This window comes from Priapulus caudatus, unplaced genomic scaffold (assembly GCF_000485595.1).
Source record: "Priapulus caudatus unplaced genomic scaffold, Priapulus_caudatus-5.0.1 Scaffold295, whole genome shotgun sequence".
Taxonomy (NCBI): Eukaryota; Metazoa; Priapulida; class Priapulimorpha; order Priapulimorphida; family Priapulidae; genus Priapulus; species Priapulus caudatus.
Window position 1 is genome coordinate 38774 of NW_014577356.1, and position 13545 is coordinate 52318.

Genomic DNA, 13545 nt, shown 5'->3' on the forward strand with positions numbered 1-13545 from the left:
ACGAGCTGAAAAAAAGCTAGCGAGATGACCTGCGCTTAGCAGCAGCGAGCCCACCTGCGCTCTCTCCTTCTCGCAAGACGCGACTCGACTCGAATCGCTGACTGGACTGCGCCCTCGAGTACTATCAGGTAGACCGACGCGTACAGTGTACGGAATCCCAGAGGTTAGACTCCATCAGACATGATGTAACATGAGATACAGGAAAGCCCGCCTGGGTGATACTTCGAAGCTAGATCAGCCATCGGCGCTAACCCCCCCCTCTCCCTCACCTCCTCCCCTTTCTCCCCGGCCTCGCTCTCCCTCTTCCGCGCGGTTCGGTCTCACTTCGACGATCGCCACGCGATTCTCCGCTCTTAGCCACGCGTTGCTCGTCCCTCCCTCCCCCCTATCTCTCCCATCCCACAACTCACTAGGATCGAGTCGCTGGAGCGCAGCACGCTCTCATTCACGAGCGAGCACGTTAGCCAGCACGAGCGCCGTCAGTCCGACCCAGTCTACCCTCCGCCGTCCGCCCCTCGCGACATCGCTACAGTCAATCAAAGATGCACGTAGGAAGCGAGTCTACTGCGCCTGTCTACAGGCGACTCGCTCCTGGTCGGTGACCCAGGGCGCGACGACCGTGACGGCGCACGGGTTCGATCACGAAACGGTACGCTGTCACTATGTAGCTTGATATACCAGCAGCTAACCGTCGGCGATCAGCGGAACCGCGGCGGGTGAACGTGCGGAACGCGCGGAAAACCTCTCCGCCGCAATCTCCACCTCGAACTTTGCGGCGGTAGATCGCTGATGAAACCGACGTCGAAGATTCGGCGGTTGCGTTGTCTGCGGGTCGAAGTCGTGCAACGGCGGCCAATTCAGACCGTGACGTTTTCAGCTGAAAACCGTAGCAAGTGCTGTCGGCGTGAGACCAACGTAACTTACCTGCGAGGAAAAGCAGAAAATAATTATACATCTAGTATCTGGCAATGCAGAGTCGTGCTTCAAGCGGAAAACCCGTAGCAAGTTGCTGCGCGTGAAGCCAGACTGTATTACCTGGCCGGGACAAAAAAACAATGGGGTAATGCACAGAGGGTTTTTCGATGCAGAAAACAACCGGGAGTATGCAACATTGACAGGACGATGGTAAGGCCGAGGATACGCCTAAAAATGACCAGGGTCAGCCGCGAAAGCAATAAGTAATAATAAACTTAAGGATGTTAACTAATTGAAGTATTAATAGCTTAGTTGAATTAATCCAAAATTAATGAAAAATGAATGATTTCATATCAGACTTTGCTGCAAACACATAAACTAACAAATTCGGACACTGATAAGCTTTACATATAAGGCAAAACCCCTACCCTAATCAGCACGAAACGGAATTGTTTATATTACAAATCTATTGCCTCCATAATGATTGGTGAGAAATAGTAAAAATTCCATATCCAAATTTAACCGGTGTCGAGTAACCCGTTGGCATGGTTAACTATGATGCAGCTTACCGTTCCTGTATATCTGGCTAACGCACCCAGGCCAGTACTCTCACTGTCAATGTCATGACGGTCGAGCTGCAAATTGCAGGCCAGTCTACGAGATATGCCCTTCTCCGTTGCCTTAGCAACGCTCCGTGCCAATAGAACGCAGCTTTCTGACCAAAAGCAAATTTCCACTTGAGAAAACTGCGCTACCGTAAAAAGCTATTTCTTATTTAAATACTTTTGCTGCCGAAACCCTCCTCTCGTGTAGCCCCCCTACTTAACCCTTTCTAGCAAAATTCCCTTCTAAATCGCGCCACCTTAAAAGCGTTCAATATCCTTATATCTTCCAGTACAACTGTGAAGCCCTTACTGCCAACAGCCTTTAAACACTCCGGCTTGCCATCTTTAACTTAACTTTACTTTATCCTCTTGGTCCCCGCCCGATGGACATGAGCGTCTGTGGCCTGCACCTTTCCTACCTGGAATATTGAACTCCTGACTACGCCGTCGCCAGCATTCGATGGGTGTGGTCCCACCGGCTCGAAATCGTCGCACCATGAACACGTGGAACTTCTCATGCCAGGAACCTGATTTGACTTGGTAGCCATGGCGTTGATCATGCGTAAATCGCGCCTGTTGACATCTAGCGCGTGTAGCACGTGGCATCGCAATCTGCAATGGGAGCTAGGCCATTCAGTCAACGCTCAATTAGCTTCATGTGTATTAATAGTAGCTAGCGATAAACGACCCAAAGAATCACTGCACGTAAAAAAATAGTGCACGTATGTGCAAAACTAGTGATGCGAGTACTATAGGTATATATAAATATAGAAGAAAAAACACACGGACACCAATGACGACAATGTTCATTCTGTTGTCGTTGTACAGCCTGATGAGGAGACATACTCTCAAAAGCTTGTTTTTTTAAACTTGAATTTTTAAACAGAAATATTTCTATATTTCTATATATATATATATATATATATATATATAATATATAAAGGTTTAATCTATAGGCTACAATAGTTAATAAGTATTTAATGAAACTAATAGATAATAATATATCATAGACTTGGTAACGTATTGTAATTACTGCTTAGCGGCACGACAATACCACCTCTGTTGGAACGTAGAGAGTCAGCCTGCTCACCGAGAGTGCGTCATTGTAAAGGCTTTCACACCACCGCTCTGGCCAAGATTGGATTCAACTAAAACGAAAAAGAATACATTGTTGCGGATCTGTCCACATTCTGTGATGTTATCTTATCGTATTGTGCGATTCTGTGATCATATTATCGTAATGTACTATATCATGCAATACCATGATATTATCACATCATATCGTGCAATTCAGTGATATTATCACATCATATCGTGCAATACCATGATATTATCACATCATATCGTGCAATACCATGATATTATCACATCATATCGTGCGCAATTCAGTGATATTACTCACATCAATATGCGTGCAAATTCAGTGATAGATCACATCATATTCGTGCAATTCTGTTATATTATTCGTGTCCTATCATGCAATTCTATTCTAGTGCTATTTATTGTATCATATGCGCTATTTCTGTGACATTATAATATCAGATCGTGTAATTCGTTATATTATCGCACATCTCACCGGGCATCATGCGGAAGCGCGAAGCACGAAACCTGACTCGTGAAGTACGGGAAAGTTTCACGTTGCGTCGCTCAGTAAGTCCCAGACGTCACCGACTTCGGTCCGATGAGGTTCATGGACGACGTATTTGGACGACAGACATTGCTCATACTGGACAGATCCGTCTCTCGCAGTGTCGCGCGTGATCCCACTCCCCACGCGTGCGTGTACTGCGACGTCGCAGACACCATGAAGTAAGCTCGCGACGCAGCGACGAGAAACGCGACGTCAAGCGATTACTAATTAATTAGTATCTAAGATTATAATTACTATAACTTATAATTATATAATATCTAATTATTATACTCTTAAATATACGATAACTGCGTCGCGATGAAGACTCGACGTGTTATGAGCGAATTCCACCCACTCCACTTTTATAAATCTCTCTTATAATAAATCTAAATTAATACGCTCTTAACTATTAAATAAACGAATCATATAGTGTATTCATATAGATAATTACTGAATTAATTCCCTAACTTATATTATTATCAATATATGAGAGATATTTTCTCACAAAAGATTACTAGCATTAATAATTATTATGCTGCAACACTCCCAAACCTAATACTATATCCTAGTCAACCTATCCCTATCTATCGCAGGCGCGACCATCGCGGCGCGGCACTTCTCACCGTTCTCCTCCATGCGCCCACGAGCTGCAGTCGTTCTCGGTAGCCGCCGTGGTGATAAGCAGACCCCTGTGACGATGGTGCCCACCGCGCACGTCCACGTCGTTAGCACACAGGTACTGAAGCAGGTTCACGACCTCTGCTCCCTTAGACTGTCATCGTCGTCATCGTCGTCGTCGGGAAAGACGACAGAAATATATATATATAAAAAATAAATAAATAAAAATATAAAATGTAAGAAAATATAATATAGTTAAATATATAGTTATACACATATAAAGATATATGCGTCACACGAGATCCTGACCGAGTTCTATGATACTTTTTCCCTGCCAGAATTCTGCGTTTTTTTGGGGGGGAGGGAGGGTCGCGTCTTGCGCGACTTTGGGGAGGAGTGGACGTGGGGATGAGAAGTTGCGTTTATGGTGTCGCTAGCAAACATCCTTGACGAGTCGCTTTCAATATGGTTATCAACCTATATATATATATATATATATATATAATAGAGAGAGAGAGAGAGAGAGAGAGAGAGAGAGAGAGAGATTGATGATCGAGGCAGTGTTTTTTGTCCAACTTGAGTATCAAAGGAACCCCTCAAATTCAGGACGAGATAACATACCAATAGAAAAATTATAAAAACGAATGATCGACTTAAATTGACGCATCATGAGATCTAGTAAATAACCATCAAATCACCAAATCACTAATGACAATAATAATAATAGTGAAGATTTCACTCGCAGACTCACCACAGTTTCGACTTGGCAAGAGACGACATGTCGACGACACAGACACCCTCGCGACAAGCTGCATATTCCACCGATACGTCGTCAAACCACGCTGGCTTACCAAACGTCTCCTGTGTTAGCCTAGTCTTCTGTACCGCTGCAGGTACAATTACAGACAAGTGATCATGCTATCGGCCATTTTGTGATGTTGTCGTGACATCAGTACACTTTGTTTAGACATAGATGAACATTTTTTATCGATTAAAAAATACCTCTAATATTATTATTTATTAATATTAATTATTTATTATTAGGAAAAATCTATGTTCTTATACGCAGGTTTTTACTGTACTATTAATACAGATGAGCTATTGAGCTTGACTGATGGCCTAGCTCCCTTGCAGATTGCGATGCACGTGTACCACGCGCTGATGTCAACAGGGCGCGATTACGGCATGATCAACGCTGGCTACCAAGCAATCAGGTTCCTGCGCATTGAGAAGTTCCACGTGTCATGGGGCGAAGATTTCGACCGGTGGACCACACCCATCGAATGTGGCACGGCGTTCAGGGTCAAATTCCAGGTAGGCAAGGGGGCAGGCCACAGCCCTATGTCCCATCGGGGGACCAAGAGGATAAAGTAAGTAATTAAGATGGCAAGCCGAGAGTGTTTAAGGCTGGTTTGGCAGTAAGGGCTTCACGTTGCTGGAAGATATAAAGGTATGATTGAAGGCTTTAAGGTGGGCATTAGGAAGGAATTTTGCTAGAAAGGGTTTAAGTAGGGGTGGCTACAGAGAGGAGGGTTTCGGGCAGCAAAGTATTAAATAAGAAATGGCTTTAAGTAGCGAGTTTTCTCAAGTGGAAATTTGCATTTTTTGGCTTCAGAAAGCTGCGTTCATTGGCAAGGGAGCGTTGCTAAGGCAACGGGAAGAAGGCATATCTCGTAGACTGGTGCAATTTCAGCTCGACCGTCATGACATTGACAGTGACTACTGGCCCTGGGGTGGTGAGCCCATATACAGGAACGGTAAGCTGCATTCATAGTAACCATGCCAACCGTTACTACGACACCTGTAATTGGAATGGAATTTTTACATTTCCCAATATTTGAGCAATATATTGATAATAAACAGATTCGTTTCGTGTGATTAGAGTAGGGATGTTTTGCCATATGTAAGCTTATCAGTGTCAATATGTAGTTTAGGTTTGAGCAAAGTCTATGAAATCATTCATTATTCATTAATTTTGATTATCAATAACTATTAATACTTCAATTATTAACATCCTTAATTATTAATTGCATTTCGCTGACCCTGGTCGTTAGGCGTATCCCGGCCACCATCGTCCTGCAATGTGCCTACCCGTTGTTTTCCCATCGAAAAACCTCTGTGCATTACCCCTTGTTTTCCCGGCAGGTAAGTACGTTGGCCTCACGCGCAGCACTTGCTACGGTTTCACGCTGAAACGCACGATCTGCATTGGCAGATATTAATTATAATAGACGACGATGACAGTCTAAGGGAGCAGAGGTCGTGAACCTGCTTCAGTACCTGTGTGCTAACGACGTGGACGTGCCGGTGGGCACCATTGTTCACACGGGTCTGCTTAATCACCATGGCGGCTACGAGAACGACTGCAGCCTCGTGCGCATGGAGGAGAACCGGTGAGAGGTGCCGCGCAGCGATGGTCGCCCTGCGGATAGATAGGGATAGGTTACCTAGGATATAGATTAGGTTTGGGAGTATCAGCATAATAATTCATGTAATCATTTTGTGAAAACATATACTCTCATATATTATAATAATATAATTAGGGAATTAATTCAAGTAATTATTATATGAATACATACACTCTCATATATTATAAGAGTATAGTTAGAGAATTAAACACATATAGATTACGTTTATTAAAGTAAGAGCGTATTAATTTAGATTATTAAAGAGAGATTATAAAAGTGGAGTGGAGTAATTCGCTCATAACACGTCGAGTCTTCATTGCGCGACGCAGTTATCGTATATTATGAATAACGTGTAGTAATTATCTCGTATATTATAAGAGTATAATAATTAGAGTATTATATAATTATAAGTTATAGTAATTATAACTTAATAACTAATTAATTAATTAGTTATAGTAATTCGCTCTCGTCGCGCGTCGCAGTTACTTCATGGTGTCGCCGACGTCGCAGTACACGCACGCGTGGGAGTGGATCACGCGACACCTGCCCGAAGACGGATCTGTGCAGATGAGCAACGTGTCGTCCAAATACGTCGTCATGAACCTCATCGGACCGAAGTCGGTTGACGTCCTGCGACTTCTGAGCGACGCCAACGTTGACAACTTCCCGTACTTCACGAGTCAGGTTCGTGCTTCGCTCCGCATGATGCCCGGGAGAATGCGATGATAATATAACAGAATTACACGATATGATACTATAATGTCACAGAATAGCGCAATATGATACAATAATAGCACAGAATAGAATTGCATGATATGACACGATAATATCACAGAATTGCACGATATGATGTGATAATAGCACAGAATAGAATTGCATGATATGACACGATAATATCACAGAATTGCACGATATGATGTGATAATAGCACAGAATAGAATTGCATGATATGACACGATAATATCACAGAATTGCACGATATGATGTGATAATAGCACAGAATAGTATTGCATGATATGACACGATAATATCACAGAATTGCACGATAAGATAACATCACAGAATGTGGGACAGGATCGGCAAACAATGTATCTTTTTCATTTAGTTGATCAATCTTGGCCAGAGCGGTGGTGTGAAAGCCTTACACATGACGCACTCTGGTGAACCAGGCTGGACTCTCTACGTTCCAACAGAGGACTCATTGTCGATGCGGCTAAGCAGTATTACAATACGTCTACCATCTATGATATATGTATTATCTATTATTTATTAACTACTTATTAACTATTTAGCCTATAGTTAACCTTATATATATATATATATATACTATATATAGTATATATAGAAACTAATATTTCTTGTTTAAAATTCAAGCTTTAAAATAAAAACAATGTTTGAGAGTATGTCTCCTCATCAGGCTGATAGCAATGACAAACAGAATGGAACATTGTCGTATTGGTGTGTCCGCAACTGTGTTTTTGCTTCTATATTTATATAATACCTATAGTTTCTCGCATATCAGCAGTTTTGCTAGGCATACGTGCCTATTAGTGCGTGATTCTTTGGCGCGATTTATCAGCTAGCTACTACTGAATACAGCATGAGCTAATTGAGCTTGACTGAATGGCCTAGTCCCTGCAGATTGCGATGCCACGGTACACGCGCTAGATGTCAACAGGGCGCGATTAACGCATGATCACGCTGGCTCCAAGCAATCAGGTTCTGCGCAGTTGAGAAGTTCCACGTTGCATGGTGCGCGATCTTCGACCGGTTGAGACCACAGCCCGATCGATGTGGCCACGGCGTTCAGGAGTCAAATTCCAGGTGAAGCGTGGCAGGCCACAGCCTATGTCCATTCGGGGGGACAAGAGGATAAAGTAAAGTAATTAGATGGCAAGCCGAGAGTGTTGGTGAGAGCTGTTTGGCAGTATAGGCCTTCAACGATTGGCTGGAAGATATATTAAAGGTATGATTGAAGCTTAGGTGGGCCATTAGAAGGAATTTTGCTAGAAAGGGTTAAGTAGGGGGTTACACGAGAGGCACGGGTTTCGGGCAGAGAAAGTATTAAATAAGAAATAGCTTTTATACGGTAGCGCAGTTTTTCAAGGGAATTTCATTTTTTTGCTTCCAGAAAGCTGCGTTCATTGGCAAGGGAGCGTTGCTAAGGCAACGGGGTAGAAGGCATATCTCGTTGAGACTCGGCCTGCAATTTGCAGCTCGACCGTCATGACAGTTGACACTGACTCTGGCCTGGGGGGTGAGCCATGTATACAGCGAACGTTAAGCTGCATTCATAGTAACCCATGCGCAACCGTTACTCGACACCGTAATTTGGAATGGAATTTTTACATTTCCAATCATTATGAGCACTAATTGATAATAAAACAGCATTCCAGTTTCGTGCTGATTAGAGTAGGGGATGTTTGCCCATATGTAAGGCCTCTATCAGTGTCCGAATATGTTAGCTTTAGGTTGCAGCAAAGTCTGATATGAAATATTCATTATTTCATTAATTTTGGATTAATTCAATAACTATTAATACTTCAAATTATGTTACATCCTTAATTATTTAATTGCATTTCGCTCGACCCTGGGTCGTGTTAGGCCGTATCCCGCCACCATCGTCCTGCAAATGGCCCCTACCCCGTTGTTTTCCATCGAAAAACCTCTGTGCATTACCCCATTGTTTCCCGGGCCAGGTAATACGTTCTGGCGCACGCGCAGCACTTGCTACGGTTTCACGCTGAAACGCACGATCTGCATTGGCAGATATTAATTATAATTATTTTCGCTTTCCCGGCAGGTAAGTACGTTGGCCTCACGCGCAGCACTTGCTACGGTTTCACGCTGAAACGCACGGTCTGCATTGGCGCCGTGCACGACTTCGACCCGGACACACGCAACCGCCGAATCTTCGACGTCGGTTTCATCACGGATCCCGCCGCAAAGTTCGAGGTGGAGATTGCGGGGAAGAGGTTCCGCGCGTTCCCGCACGTTCACCCGCCGCGCGTTCCCGCGATCGCGACGGAGCTGGGAACCAAGTACAAGTACAAGCCGACCGTCGTGACGACGTCGCGTACGTCGTCGCTGTAGACGCGAGCGAGTCGCTGTAGACAGGAGTGAGTCAGTGCATTGATTGATGAGGATGTCCAGGGGAGGAGGGAGGGAGGGAGAGGGTTGCTCTAACGTCATCGCTGTGAATGAGAGCGAGTTGGTCAGCGATCGACCTAGTGAGTTTGGAGGGAGAGAAGGGGGAGGGAGGGAGAGAAGGGGAAGGAGGGAGGGAAGGGGGAGGGAGGGAGAGAAGGGGGAAGAGAGAGAGGGAGGGGGAGAAGGGGGAGGAGGGAGGGAGAGGGGGGGAGTCTAGCGAGGTGATTAGCTTGACGTAACCAGGGGTTCATAATTAATGATACATTTGTCATTATTAACCCTTGACGTAACGTAGGTTGTCACTGTAGACTCGAGCGAGTCAGTCAGCGATCGAGTAGAGAGTCCGGGGGAAGGAGAGAGGGAGGTGGTGTGTAACGAGATGCTTAGCTTGTAAATAGGGAGATGTCGACGTTAGTGGAGTGCACGGCAAGGTTTCCGTGAGTGTGGCGTGAACCGCAGGGATGTGGAAGATGGAGACTCGCACGTACGAACAGAGCAGAGAGTTTCGCGAACGTACAAAGGAAGGACGAATCGCGAATGTGTCCGTTTGGTCCGTTGTAGTAGTAGTAGTAGAGAGATTCCCGTAGGTGTGGGAAACTCGGTGTATAACTAATCAAACCAGTCCTGTAGTGTGTATTTTTTTCGAAACGGATACGTTGACCCTGGTGACGCTGTGATTTTGGCATAAAAATATCTGGAAAATACAAAGGTATTAGTGATAGTTGATTCTCAGGCATTGTCGATTATTTTGCGCACACAGAGGCAAAATGTAAAGTTGTGTCGGGATATTAATGACCTACAAATGATTTACTTGCTCAAACGTCCGTCTACTTCCCAGTTCATATTATGTAGACTGTGGTGTTCTTACACATATTGAGTTAGCTTAGTTCAATCATACTAGTTGAAATAGTTATTATTTATTTGTAGGATACGGCTAAACCTTTATTAATATTGACAGGAACCATCCCAAGTAAGAATCGAAAATTTTGAGAGAGAATCGAAAATGGCGTTTTGCTCAAAATGCTGTAAGTCTGTTCAAATTCTTGTAGCTCAGTTTCAGGCAGTATTCGGACAAATACTCTTGTCATGGCCGAGACACACCATTTGCATAAGCATGGGCCCCTGCTCACACTGCAGGGTTTATCTATAGCATACTGGGCAGTCGTGAAAGCATCAGTTCACAAGCTTCAGTTGAATGTTTGTTGAATTACGCTGCTTTCTGAATGGGTGAAAGCAACATTGTGTCTTAAACGATGAGGTATGACGATCGCAGTTCAGAATATATGATGTTCCCTTGTTGGATTTACTTCTTTACTGGAGATTTTCAGGTTTACATTACGCTTTCTTGGCATTATCCATTTATCGTTGATTAAAACTCCAGTGATAGATCGTAGATTAGAAGCAATGTTGACCGTAAGCTCTTTATGTGTGATTTATTTTATTGTTATTACTTATGGTGATGCCAGCTTCTTAATAGCAGTATTCCTTTGTTATGTTAATGTGTGTATTACAAACTGTGCAATCGATGCAGTGCGGATGCTGGTAAAAATGCAACAGGCATGTGAGTTAGTTGCAGGTACACAAACCTTGCTACCGATTGACAGTCAGTAGTAATATTATAACTTTGCTTTATACCGGTGTGTGCTACATAATTATTGTTCACACAGCATTACCTGCTGTATGAGTATGACACAGATAAAGCCTATTATCTGTAGCAAAACCGAGTGAATGCTTACAGACAGCTAGTCTGACCAATTTGCATAGTTGGTTTGGTTGGTAATCGACAAAAGAACATCAACAGAGAAACATTATCGACACGTTTATCCATTTTAATGACTTATCTTCCTGGTTGTTGTTTATCGACTTATGTCCTCTTGTATTCGTTACAGTAAGGTACATTGGCAGCATGGAACTAGTGGCATAATGAATCTCTCCCCACCCCGCATATATGCTCCACTAGTAGTGCCAAGGGTGGGGCCACCTGGTGGTGTGTCAATCAAACAGATAGCCAATGCCACTTCTCAGGTTAGGAATAAACCCACGCCGAACACATGCACGCACACACACGACCGCGTTCGGCGTGCGTGCATGCATGCAGTAACAGACAGTGCGTGGACAGACAGATCGCGTGCTCGTGCAGGGATATGGTATAACAATATGTTTATCACACATATCTCTACCTTCATTGCATCATTTGAGTAGCCAAGTAATGTCCCCAGTGCCATCGTTGTGCGCCGAGATACATTCCTGTCATAGTGGCAAACTTATTTTCTAGAGCCACAGTGTTTTTGCTAATATGATAGATATATTATGGACCACGGGAGTGTGTTGGTAGAAGGATCGATGTTGCAGAGATCGCATCACTGCATGAACGTGTCCCATTTGCAGTGATACTGGGTGCTTTAAATCGCATGCACTTGTGGTTGCACAAATTCGTGCGAGGGGTCATATATGGCACGTATAGCTTGCATGCATTGATATTGCACGCGTAGACTAATGCATATACTGATGTTACGCCATGCTACGTCTTCAATCCACGTATAGTAATCACATTAAAGAGTATTCACTATTAAGATGCAAGTGTAGCATTAAATTTATTGATTTTGCTATTCCCTATGCTACCGGTGTTTATGGTTAAATTAGTGTTTTGATTTAGTAGGCATGTGTTACGTGTACAAGATACTCCAGGCAAACTGAGCCAACGCGCAAGTGAACGAGAAAGAACGTTTCGTCCTAGTATATATCTCTTTCCCCATCACAGACAATTGTCTTCAAACTATCTGCTTCCATAATTAGTGGACACGATACCATTAGGCCAGCACAGTGCATGAAACATCCGTGGTGTGTTTCCCAAGCGATATACCTATATAGCAAGGAGAGTGAGACAGGGGAAGAGTTAGAGAGGAGGGATAAAGCTGAGCTGTAGCAGTGTGTCACAATACAATACACAGCAGAATGTTTGACGGCCCTAATCACTATTGTGCGCCATGCTTCCATGTGACTATGTTCCTATGAACATGTATGTATTTAATATGCATAGGTTAACGACATCACTCATGTGCAGGCCCAGATGTGACACTCACTGCCTGTACGTGACACCAGTAAAGGTAATCTTTCATCGGGGGGGGGGGCCAAATTTCCTATAATCTTGTGGTTTGGTGAGATACGACCTAGAATGGTAATTGGCAACACAGCAACATAGGTTATCGCTGGTTATTCTCGGGTACATCTTGCTGTGAGGAAATACTAAGTTCTGAGATAACATGTTATTTCAAAGTGGGTTATTATTGGAGTTTTTTTGCTGCTGCGTATCTCTGAAGTTGGTTGTTATGAAAGTTTGTCCACACATTTGTAAATCAGTAATATACTCTGTTAGAAGAGAAATTCCGTTTGGCAGTGTGTAAACACATATCTGAGAATTCTCTTCGATTAAATGTTTGTGTTTACGATTACCACGCAATATATGCCAGTGTTGACCAGACTGTTGACGACAATAGCATGTACAATTAAAAAAATAACGTGTTTTTTTTTTAAAAGGTGTAATTTGTTTTTATGTGGCATGTCACACAATTTTCACAGATAATATTAATCAAACAAGAAACGTATTAATCCCAAGAGGGAATCTATCAATCTGCAAATTCACTCACATTTATATTTGCACCACTGAACACATTGCTAGCACCCAAATAATTGAAATTCAATCATCGATTTGCATCTTGTTCAAATCTTTAGTTTGATGAGTAGTGTAATTATGCAGAGACATAATAGCAGATAAGAGTGAGAGTGAAACTAACTGTAAACTCCTTTTATTACCAATGCCGGAGACATGTTCTATTGTTTCCCTATAACCGATCCTCTAAACTTCGCCAGAGTCAACGCTACGCATGAGCGCTATATATTGTTACACATCTCTACTAGCTAACTTTACAATTGTCATACCGATTTCCTGAGCTGTCAACACATCATATCATATTGAAGTGATTACGTCACCGTAAATAGTAAAAATAAAAATAAAATTCCACTTTTTCACAAAATGTAAGTAATTCTGTTTACTTTTATGGTTAAATTGCTGCATTATACTTTCTATTTTGCTATTTCGTTCAATGTGAACAAACACTCGTAACTCATACATAGCCCATAGCAAGCAATTAATGTCAGGATAATAATATCAAATCGTCCAGGTTTTTTGGATTTTTAACTAGTTGAGGAACAATCTTTA

General features: G+C 43.0%; 1 protein-coding gene across 1 annotated transcript in view; it reads left to right on the forward strand.

The window, feature by feature from the left end:
• Positions 1 to 9343, forward strand: part of LOC106808669 (pyruvate dehydrogenase phosphatase regulatory subunit, mitochondrial-like) — a 17211-nt gene extending 7868 nt beyond the window's left edge. Inside the window, exons 13-21 of the mRNA XM_014811490.1 lie at positions 3744 to 3886; positions 4514 to 4633; positions 4903 to 5082; positions 6013 to 6161; positions 6659 to 6860; positions 7282 to 7396; positions 7907 to 8000; positions 8393 to 8433; positions 8980 to 9343. Coding sequence (XP_014666976.1) covers positions 3744 to 3886; positions 4514 to 4633; positions 4903 to 5082; positions 6013 to 6161; positions 6659 to 6860; positions 7282 to 7396; positions 7907 to 8000; positions 8393 to 8433; positions 8980 to 9269 — 1334 coding nt within the window. The 3' untranslated portion in view covers positions 9270 to 9343. The remainder of the gene's footprint in view (positions 1 to 3743; positions 3887 to 4513; positions 4634 to 4902; positions 5083 to 6012; positions 6162 to 6658; positions 6861 to 7281; positions 7397 to 7906; positions 8001 to 8392; positions 8434 to 8979) is intronic.
• Positions 9344 to 13545: the final 4202 nt, after the last annotated feature.